Source organism: Eucyclogobius newberryi, unplaced genomic scaffold (genome assembly GCF_026437365.1).
Source record: "Eucyclogobius newberryi isolate DKJ021-1_F unplaced genomic scaffold, fEucNew1.0.hap1 SCAF_18, whole genome shotgun sequence".
NCBI classification, from domain to species: Eukaryota; Metazoa; Chordata; class Actinopteri; order Gobiiformes; family Gobiidae; genus Eucyclogobius; species Eucyclogobius newberryi.
Genome location: NW_027315812.1, coordinates 8,640,786 through 8,650,785, shown reverse-complemented (window position 1 = coordinate 8,650,785; position 10,000 = coordinate 8,640,786). Strand labels below are relative to the sequence as shown.

The window sequence follows — 10,000 nt, the reverse complement described above, 5'->3', positions numbered from 1 at the left end:
TCACTGAAGTGCTCACACCTTCAAAAGTGTAATATATCCCTTATGCTACGCTCAAATACAGTGCACGGGTTACTTTTGTTTCCATTTTTTTTTTGCAATTTTTTTTTGAAACATGAAACAACAAAAACAAACAAAAAACAAACAAAAACACACAAAAATAGCACCAGTTAAACCAAAAAATCTTTAGTCCAAATAAAAACTGTCCAGTAGGTTTTCCAGGTAACAAAGTCTTCCCACTTGGTTTGTGTTGCTCCCCATCACCTCAAAAAGCAAACACTCATCATTTCAGTGATATGTATTTTATGAATTGGCATAAACATGCATTTGGGTCAAACAAGGTCAAAACATGAGGTCAAACAGTAAAGAAAAAAACTAAACAAAAATCACACCATTAAAACTACAGTGTAGTGGCCACACAGATTACTCAAAAGTAAAAGAGTATTTAGGGAAACTACTTAAGTAATAAGATTTATGATTTGAAGTTAATGGAACGTGAAGGTCTATTCTGACAGAATTTCTGGGTGTGGTCAGGGGTCAAAGGGTGTGGTCAGGGGTCAGAGGGTGTGGTCAGGGGTTGGAGGGTGTGGTCAGGGGTGTGGTCAGGGGTCAGAGGGTGTAGTCAGGGGTTGGAGGGTGTCCGGTTTGGGGACCACAGGATCTCATCTCTGCTGTTTGCAGACGATGTTGTCCTGAAGGCTCCATCAAACTCGGACCTGCAGCTGCACTGGGACGGTTTGAGCCGAGTGTGAAGTGGCTGGGATGAGAGTCCCTCCAAATCCGAGGCCATGGTTCTCGACCGGAAAAAGGTGGCTTGCTCTCTTCAGGTGGGTGGGGAGTCCTTGCCCCAAGTGGAGGAGTTCAAGTATCTCGGGGTCTTATTCACGAGTGAGGGAAGGATGGAGCGTGAGATTGACAGTTGGATCGGTGCAGCGGCTGCAGTGATGCAGTCGCTGCATCGGACTGTTGTGGTAAAGAGGGAGCTGAGCCGAAAGGCAAAGCTCTCTATTTACCGGTCGGTCTACGTTCCTACCCTCACCTATGGTCATGAGCTTTGGGTAATGACCCAAAGGACAAGATCGCGGATACAAGCGGTCGAAATGAGTTTCCTCCGCCGTGTGGCTGGGCGCTCCCTTAGAGATAAGGTGAGGAGCTCAGTCACACGTGGGGGGGCTCGGAGTAGAGCCGCTGCTCCTCCACGTCGAGAGGAGCCAGCTGAGGTGGCTCGGGCATCTGTTCCGGATGCCTCCTGGGCGCCTCCTGGGGAGGTGTTTCGGGCATGTCCCACTGGGAAGAGGCCCCGGGGAAGACCCAGGACACGCTGGAGAGACTATGTCTCTCAGCTGGCCTGGGAACGCCTCGGGAGGAGGAGGAGTTGGAGGAAGTGTCTGGGGAGGTAGAAGTCGGGAGTCCCTGTTTAAACTGCTGCCCCCGTGACCCGGCCCCGGATTAAGGGAAGGAAATGGATGTATGGAACTTGAAGGACAAACCAAACGGACATTTTCAAAGGATAGACACAAAAATTAGAAGCGGCGTAAGAAACACAAATGTTCAAATCGATGAATATTGTCAAGATAAAGCTTTGATCATTTGCAGACTAGTGTCTATTCTCGTGGCTATGCTAGTGTCTATGCTCGTGTCTATGCTCGTGTCTATGCTCGTGTCTATTCTCGTGGCTATGCTCGTGTCTATGCTCGTGTCTATTCTCGTGGCTATGCTCGTGTCTATGCTCGTGTCTATGCTCGTGTCTATTCTCGTGGCTATGCTCGTGTCTATGCTCGTGTCTATTCTCGTGGCTATGCTAGTGTCTATTCTCGTGGCTATGCTCGTGTCTATGCTCGTGTCTATTCTCGTGGCTATGCTCGTGTCTATGCTCGTGTCTATGCTTGTGTCTATGCTAGGGTCTATGCTAGTGTCTATGCTCGTGTCTATGCTCGTGTCTATTCTCGTGTCTATGCTCATGTCTATGCTCGTGTCTATGCTCGTGTCTATGCTCGTGTCTATGCTCGTGTCTATGCTCGTGTCTATTCTCGTGGCTATGCTAGTGTCTATGCTCGTGTCTATGCTCGTGTCTATGCTCGTGTCTATTCTCGTGGCTATGCTCGTGTCTATGCTCGTGTCTATTCTCGTGGCTATGCTCGTGTCTATTCTCGTGTCTATGCTCGTGTCTATGCTTGTGGCTATGCTAGTGGCTATGCTAGTGTCTATGCTCGTGTCTCTGCTCGTGTCTATTCTCGTGGCTATGCTCGTGTCTATGCTCGTGTCTATTCTCGTGTCTATGCTCGTGTCTATGCTTGTGGCTATGCTAGTGGCTATGCTAGTGTCTATGCTCGTGTCTATGCTCGTGTCTATGCTAGTGTCTATGCTCGTGTCTATGCTCGTGTCTATTCTCGTGTCTATGCTCGTGTCTATGCTTGTGGCTATGCTAGTGGCTATGCTAGTGTCTATGCTCATGTCTATGCTAGTGTCTATGCTAGACAGTAAAACGTGAATGAAATACTCTGAAAAGTCCACGCGCTGCTGTCATAGTTGTAGCTAAGGAGACTCGCGGGGCTAAATACAAAGTTTCTCATCACAAAACATTGCTAGTATTTTTGCCCCGTTCTGAGCTAATGAGCAGAAATGAAAGAAGTGCAAAAGCATCTCACCTATAACCGGCGCGTCGTCGTTTGTGACGAGTGTAGAAAAAGCGGGTGAGATGAACGCGGCGAGGCAGACGAGCAGAAACATCTTGTGGTTTTGGAGAGAGGACTTGTGGCGAGTGCTGCTGTGCTACACGAGCAAAGTCCTCCACGCGCCACACAATCTATAGGCTGCTCTGACGTTAGCGGACGAGCCCAACGGACGACAAATGTCCTCCAGAGATTTACCTAACGAGAAAAAAACAATGTACAGCCCGGAGCGGTGTGTAATCAGCATCTAGAGGAAAACACATTTGCTGCCATCATGCCACAGAACGCCCCCTGCTGTCAGCGGATGGACGCGCAGCTCGTCTGACGGATTCTTGGCGATTATCAAAACACAAATCCCGTTTATCAGTGGGTTTCAATGTGTGTAAAAGTACGTTTGTCGTTACATTTTGACATGGTTTATGAATAACTGATCAGATAATAATGCAGAAACACCGACAGACACAAGATTAATATAGTAGATATGTCAACCTAATCCTCAACAAAACAGGTCAAGTATTGTGGATTTGAATGTTTGAAATTTTGGGATTAGATTCTAGAACGTTGCTTCATTTCAGCGTGTAAAATCACAATAAGAAAGGCGAGAGTTTGAACTGAGCTGAAGGTCATGACTTTCTCCTGCTCACGAGCATAAAATATATAAGATAAGATAAACCTTTATTGGTCCCACAACAAATAACGCAACACAAAGTAGGTACAGAGGTAAACAACAAAGAACAGATCACTTTAAAAAACACTCTTAATAGAAAAGCTCTTATAAAAACTCTTATAAAAAAAATACTCTTATATTCTTAATAAAAAGTAAAAGAAATAATAATAACAATAGTAACACTGTTATTTACTCTTTTATTTGCTCAAATGCGGTGTATTTTGGATTGAAATGGCACATGAGCAACTCCTGGAACATTTTAATTTGAAAGTGAAGAAAGTAGCACAGTTCTATTAATAACATTTTATTCTGAAGTCAGATGAAAATGATGTGCATTTTCTGTCATTTAAATCATTTATTTAACAAACAAAAGTATAATAGCGGATAATTGAAGTGTGATTAATTCCTCTTCCTTCGGCGTGTAACAAACAACTGCACTTCCTGTGGGCTTTGCATCATCTTGCTTTGATGCCAGCGCTTGAATAAATTAATAAATAATAACCCATGGAAAAGACTAAACTTTATAACCCTGTAGTTCTGAAATTCACAATTAAATCTTGGTTTACTGAAACGTGGTGCGGCACAAAAGCTCTCAAAATGATCAGAATCTCACATAAAATTTCAATTACATTTATTTTAAAGCAGTTTCCTCCAAAACAGTTGATTTTACCAGCAGAACGTTAGAAAGTCAGTGGTTAATAATAGAGAAGCAGATTAACTAACTTTAATGGGTCTTTTATTTGTAAGGTATAAACTAAATATCAAGCCAAGTTGTAGACTTTTTTATTTGTTATAAGACTCGCTGCTAAAATTCAGAATGCTGTGATGTGAGCTGCAAAACCCCCGAGGTCACATTTACTCAAGCATTTATGAGTCACTTAAATTACTCAAATACTCAAATAAAATTGCACTTTTGCTTCATCCTGTTTACTGTATACTGCAGTGCACCGTTAAAGAAAGTTTAAAAGACCTTCCTCATACAGTGGCAAACATAAACGGGGCGTGGCTATAATTATCTCAAGTAAGATAGCTTTTGAACATAAAGATAAAGAAGGTCGATTTGTGTTGGTAAAGGGAACAATAAATGGAGCTTTGTTTACACTGATAAATGTTTATGCTCCACCTGGAAGCGATCTCACCTTCTACACTAAAGCAATGGACCTTATTGTAAACCACTCTGAGGGAACCCTCATCTGTGGCGGCGACTGGAACATACACGTTCAGCCGACATTAGATGTCTCAGACTCACCAAGTGCTGGTAGATGGATAAATAATGCATTTCGTAAATTAATAAACAACATTGGGCGAGAACATCTGGAGAGAGATGAACCCTAACGTACGGCAATATACACACTTCTCTAACCCACATAAGAAATACACAAGAATAGACTATTTTTTCATTTTTAACAAAGACGGATCAAAAATCACAGTGCACATTGGAACAATAGATTTAAGTGACCATTCCCCTATCTACATCACAATAGAGCTGGACCAGAAACAGAAAAACACACTTTGGAGACTCAATACGAGTCTATTCAATGATCCCCAGTTTAAACAAAAAATGTCTAAAGACATTGAGACTTATGTAGAGGAAAACGATAACGGCGAAGTTTCCCCATCCATCATTTGGGACGCAGCAAAGGCTGTTCTGCCTTTGCCTCAGCTAAAAAGAAACAAAAGCAAGAAAAACAAAACGAATTACAGAACAAATTAAAGGTTTGAGGATTCCCCTTTTTGGCATGAGTTTTTTTGTTATAATCATCTGTGTTTGGATCAGATTTTTCCTTCAGTCGCCTCTTTGTGGATTCTGGAACATTCTGATGAGTTTAAAGGGTTACATTGGACTATATTTGACCAGATAAAATCCCGGTGAGAAACACGGCAGTGACGAGCACCATGTTGACTTCAGCCAGGGTTTGACCGGCGCCGCTCGCCCTGAATATGTCCTCCTCTGGTGGCTCTTCTTCCTCCTGCTCGTCATAAAAGAAGTATTTCTGCTCGAACACGCTCGCGGTTTCCCCCGTGTAGTTAGGATGAAAATGGTAGATGAGTAAATCTCGGATGGCCTTTTCACTTTCAAACTTGTGCTTGTTCTTCCTGGCTGTAAAGGAATTAGGAAAAGATCAAATGTAAAGTTTATGGTAAAACATATGTGTACATTTCTCGGTTTGACATTAAAGTAAAGAGTGAATCCAGAAGCACAAAACATCACATCTGCTGTTGTTCATCGAGCTTTTTGGTACATTTTTGACATGCTCAGTATTAAAATTTCGTCAAATCTTCCAAACAACAAACTTTAAGATAAAATATAGTTAATCCATCCTGAAAATGAGTGGGTGTAATCCCTATTTTGTCCAGGAGTGACAAATCGGTTTAAATCTGACGGAGCCTGGCTGTTTGTCTACAGCTCCGTCAGATGGAAGTCCAGACGCCTTGATTTTGAGAAGGAGAAGGACCTTTGAAACCTCTGACTCTCCACAATATGTGATTCTACGTACCTTCACTGACAAAGAACTCGGCGATATAAAAAGTCAGTCTGATTGAGTTTGGCGAGTGGCCGTAGAAGTCTTGGGTCCATTCATACGGGTGCTTTTCTGGGTGCCACTGCACGCCGTAGAACGGGTAATCGAAGGCTGAAACAAAGACATTTTGTACGTTTGCAGTATATTTTCTGCTGCAGTGATTCTAACTCATGGTTGGGCCCCTGAGTTCGATTGTACATGTTTAAAGTCTGTTCTACAGCGAGTCAGAACTGGCACAAACAGAGGAAACCAAAACGCTCTAAACTTTCATGATTGTTATAACTTAGCTACTGCCTCTTCAGTCTTTCTGCATGTCGAGTGTTCATGTTTTTGGAATAATGTCCGAATATACCTGTGACCAAAATAAACTAATTATAATATTTTTAACAGGACTTTAAGCAGCAAGGTCGATATGGAACATTTGTGGACCCAATAAGTAAGAAAAACGTTTGACTTAAGTGTACTTTATGTTGATTATTTCTATTAAAAGCAGTAAGTTCTTCATAAAGTTATACAGGCCGTCCATCTAAAATGACATTTCAAAAACCTTGTGAACGTTCAGTCCAAACAGAAACTCGATTACCTTCAAAAGTGGAAATAAACTCCACCATCCCGTCTGTGTTTGTGGACAGCACTTTGTAAAACCTGTTCAGATCTGCATTTTCATGGTACGTCTGTTACACAGATAAACATGGTTTTATTTATTTACATGTGAAAGTTCCTTCTCCAATCTTAAACGTGACATTTACCTCCATGGAAATGCTCCACTTGTGAGCGTTTATTGTCATTGGCTCAGTGGCCAGAGCGTGCATCATTTCAGGAGGGAAATCTCTAAACATCTTGCTTCCGTTTGCCTCTGGAAATCAAGAGAGCGAAATCAAAACACATAAAACAAACGTGTGCACCATAAATATAAATATACTGAGGTTTTCTGGAGATGGGAGGAGAAAAACTATATCTTTTAGATTCTTCATGTGATAAGATTCTCACATGTTGAAGCTCATTGTGTCTAGAACAGGGGTGGGCAAACTACGGCCCGCGGGCCACATACGGCCCGTTTGTCTTTATAATTTGGCCCTCCAAACCTGCCAAATAATATTTAATTTGAAATTAAAAAAAAAATAGAAAATGTTTAACATATTTTTTTTTGCCCTTAGGCCTCCGTCTGCACTTGTATCCTTAATAAAGACGACGTGAAATGAATTAAATCATAGATTTCATAGCCAATATTTTTCACACCAACGATCGCGGGCCGGCCCTCCGCTACTTGCCTGGATTCGAATATGGCCCTCGGAGGAAAATAATTGCCCACCTCTGGTCTAGAAGGTCTTTTCATGTTCTCTCTGTGTGTTTTAGGATAATTAGCTTTATCCCTTTATCCCGGTAGATTATTGTAAATGTAACATTCATTATACGACTTTTAACTGATTGAAGAACATGTAATTGCATTGATACAGTTTCGTACCGTCTGTGAAGTTCAAAGGTAGAGACACTGCAGAAGTATTTGTTCTCACTAAAATGTTCTTCTGAGCGGTCAGAACGGCAAGCTGTTCAAATCCAAGGCAAGTGCCCCAAATTGGAAAATAGTCTCCTTTTTTGTTTGCCTAACAAAGAGAAAAAGATTGATATTAGACTGACAGGTCGAGCTCAATGTGACCAAGGGATTGCACTTCAGCTACAATCAAACAAAGAACATAAACATGGCTTTCAATTTAGTTTGAAATATCCAAACAGAAGGGCATTCTGCTGCCCCCTGCTGACCGCTGGAGCCATTTTTGAATAGGACAAAACAAATAGAATAAAAGCAATAGAAAACAGCCCTTTTACAGTAAACATTTACCTCAATGGCCAGATGATAGAAAACCGTTGCTGCTGTGGCATAACCAGAGTCGATCAGGTTGGCAGATCCTCCAGGGAGAAAGAATCTGAAGACACAGAAAGACACTTAGACTTTATGAATACTAAGTGTACTAATAAGACTTTTACCCGTTAATAGAGTTGAATAGTTTTGTGTACTCCTCCTCAGTTTGGCCAATCCTTTAAAAGATGATAAATTCATGTTTTTCCCTCATAATCGGGTGATGCAGTAAATGCAGAGCAGTTTGTATGAATGTGCTGTAAACTGCTCTCAAACACTCACATTACAGGAATGACCCTCGCTCCAGCCGACTCCAGGGTCTTGACGTACGACGCAGCGATGTAGCTTATTTTATTTGCCTTTGGGTATTTCACGTCTTGAGCCATGAGCCCTGCACACACGCCAGACCGTAAAGCCTCACTTGCGGCAGCAGGTTTTACAGCAGAGATCATTATGTTTAATCTTTCAATCAAAGCCAAAGAAATTACATGATCCAGAAATGATAGACCAGTGTCAAACTCAAGTGTTTTTAATGAAAGATTCTGTCATCTCTTGTGTCTGAAGAGTTGAACGAAACTCTAATGACATCAGGCTTCAGAAGCACAGCACTATCACTGCTACTATGAAGATGGTAAATTGTATTATTTTGGCACTTGATAAGAAACATTACAGCGCTTCACTTTTTATAGCTCTGTCAAAAGCTTGTGACACTGTCGACTGCTCAGGATTGTCAGAGCGTGCGGTCACATGGTCTTCAAATGATCTGAAGAACAGGACTCAATGCATGAAATATTAGGGGCTTTGTTCTGATTATGTTGATGTCCACAAGGGGTTCCACAGGGCTCAGTTTTGGGGCCCTTGCTATTCATCTTGTACATCAATGACAAAATATCTCTGATGCTAACATGCATTTTCTCTGGCTCAGGCCATTGAAACCCTGTAGAAAGCTTTTGTAGCTGTGCAGCCTTCACTTCTTCAGTTAAAACTAACCCTAAATGCTGACTAAGCTAAGCTAATGTTGTGTTTTAAAGTCTAAGAAGGTGCAGCAGTCTGTCCCAGTGTCCACTCTTGAAGGGAATGTCATAGAAGTGTTACAATACCCTGGTGTTTTGACTGATGACTCCCACTTTTAAACCACACATAACACTTCCATTATAAATTGTGTTTTTCTTTTTATGTAAAAAAGTGTCTTTTTACTGCAACTTTTCTATCTGCATTAGATTATGGATTTTTCATATGAATGCTTCGTCTTCATGTCTTCAGATGGTGGACACCTTCAAAAATGTATGTAATATATACCAAAAAAAACTTCAGTCGAAATAAAAACTGTTGGTTTTTCCAGGCAACAACATTGACCTCTTGCGTTGCTCTCCCTTCATAAAGACCGACTCCTGCGGCAGTAAATACATGTCTAATTTAGTCATAATGCAGTTGCAGACAGTAAAACAATAATAAAACAATCTGAAAAGTCCACGTGCTGCTGTTAAATAAAGAGGCGTGTGGAGCTGTGTGGCTCAGAGGAGGAAACGCCTGGGAAAATGCCTTCCACTCCTTTCTCTATTCCAAAACTTTGCTAAGTATTTCTCTCTTTGCCTCTTTCTGAGCTAATAAGCAGAAATAAAAGAAGTGCAAAACCATCTCACCTATAACCGGCCCGTCGTCTCTGAAGCGTGTGGGAGAACAGGGTGAGATGAAAGCGGCGAGGCAGACGAGCAGAAACATCTCGCTGTTTTTGGAGAGAGGACTTTTTGGCTTGTGCTGCTGTGCTGCACGAGCAAAGTCCTCCACGTCGCCCTCTATGGACGATACTGGACACTGCATGTACTAGAGACACGTAACAGTAAAACACAATGTACAGCCCGGAGCGGTGTGTGAGCAGCAGTGTTTTGAAGCTAGTGGAATGAGCGTTTGCTGCTGTTGTGCCATAAGACAAGACCTTTATTTGTCCCACAATGAGGGAAATTCCAATGGGGAACTCCCCCTGTTGTCAGCGGATGGACACGCAGTTTTTACAAAGTCTGATGGATTCTTGGCGATTATTAAAACACAAATTCCGCTCATCAGTGGGTTTCACATTGTGTAAAAAGTGCAAAACTGCGTAACATCACAAGAGACATGAAGGAAGCGCACGATTTGTACACAAACGATCCGAAGCAGGTCAAAGTTCATCACCGACGTGACTCAAAAACCCATGACTAGTTCACATGAGGCCATCCCGAAGAACCTGTTCAATTTGAGAGACGGATGCAGATTCTGAGTCATTCCTGAGATATTATTCATAAAC

The 10,000-nt window shown here is 41.9% G+C and overlaps 1 protein-coding gene across 1 annotated transcript; it reads right to left on the bottom strand.

The window, feature by feature from the left end:
* Positions 1 to 4,958: 4,958 nt before the first annotated feature.
* LOC140364938 (gamma-glutamyl hydrolase-like) lies at positions 4,959 to 9,537 on the bottom strand. Its single transcript, XM_072451317.1, has 10 exons — positions 9,360 to 9,537; positions 7,999 to 8,107; positions 7,845 to 7,895; positions 7,699 to 7,783; positions 7,324 to 7,462; positions 6,608 to 6,714; positions 6,442 to 6,532; positions 5,835 to 5,969; positions 5,192 to 5,437; positions 4,959 to 4,999 (listed from the first exon to the last, which is right to left on the bottom strand). Exons 1-10 carry the CDS (start codon positions 9,535 to 9,537, stop codon positions 4,959 to 4,961), a joined length of 1,182 nt encoding a protein of 393 aa, XP_072307418.1.
* Between the last annotated feature and the right edge of the window lie 463 nt (positions 9,538 to 10,000).

What these genes read in the sequence shown, in the direction of transcription:
- LOC140364938 (XM_072451317.1), bottom strand. Translation starts at nt 9,537, where the DNA reads ATGCAGTGTCCAGTATCGTCCATAGAGGGCGACGTGGAGGACTTTGCT. An exon ending in AGACGACGGGCCGGTTATAG is followed by an intron (nt 8,108 to 9,359) that starts GTGAGATGGTTT and finishes GCGTGTGTGCAG; the next exon opens with GGCTCATGGCTCAAGACGTG. An exon ending in ACCTTTGAACTTCACAGACG is followed by an intron (nt 6,715 to 7,323) that starts GTACGAAACTGT and finishes CTTGATTTCCAG; the next exon opens with AGGCAAACGGAAGCAAGATG.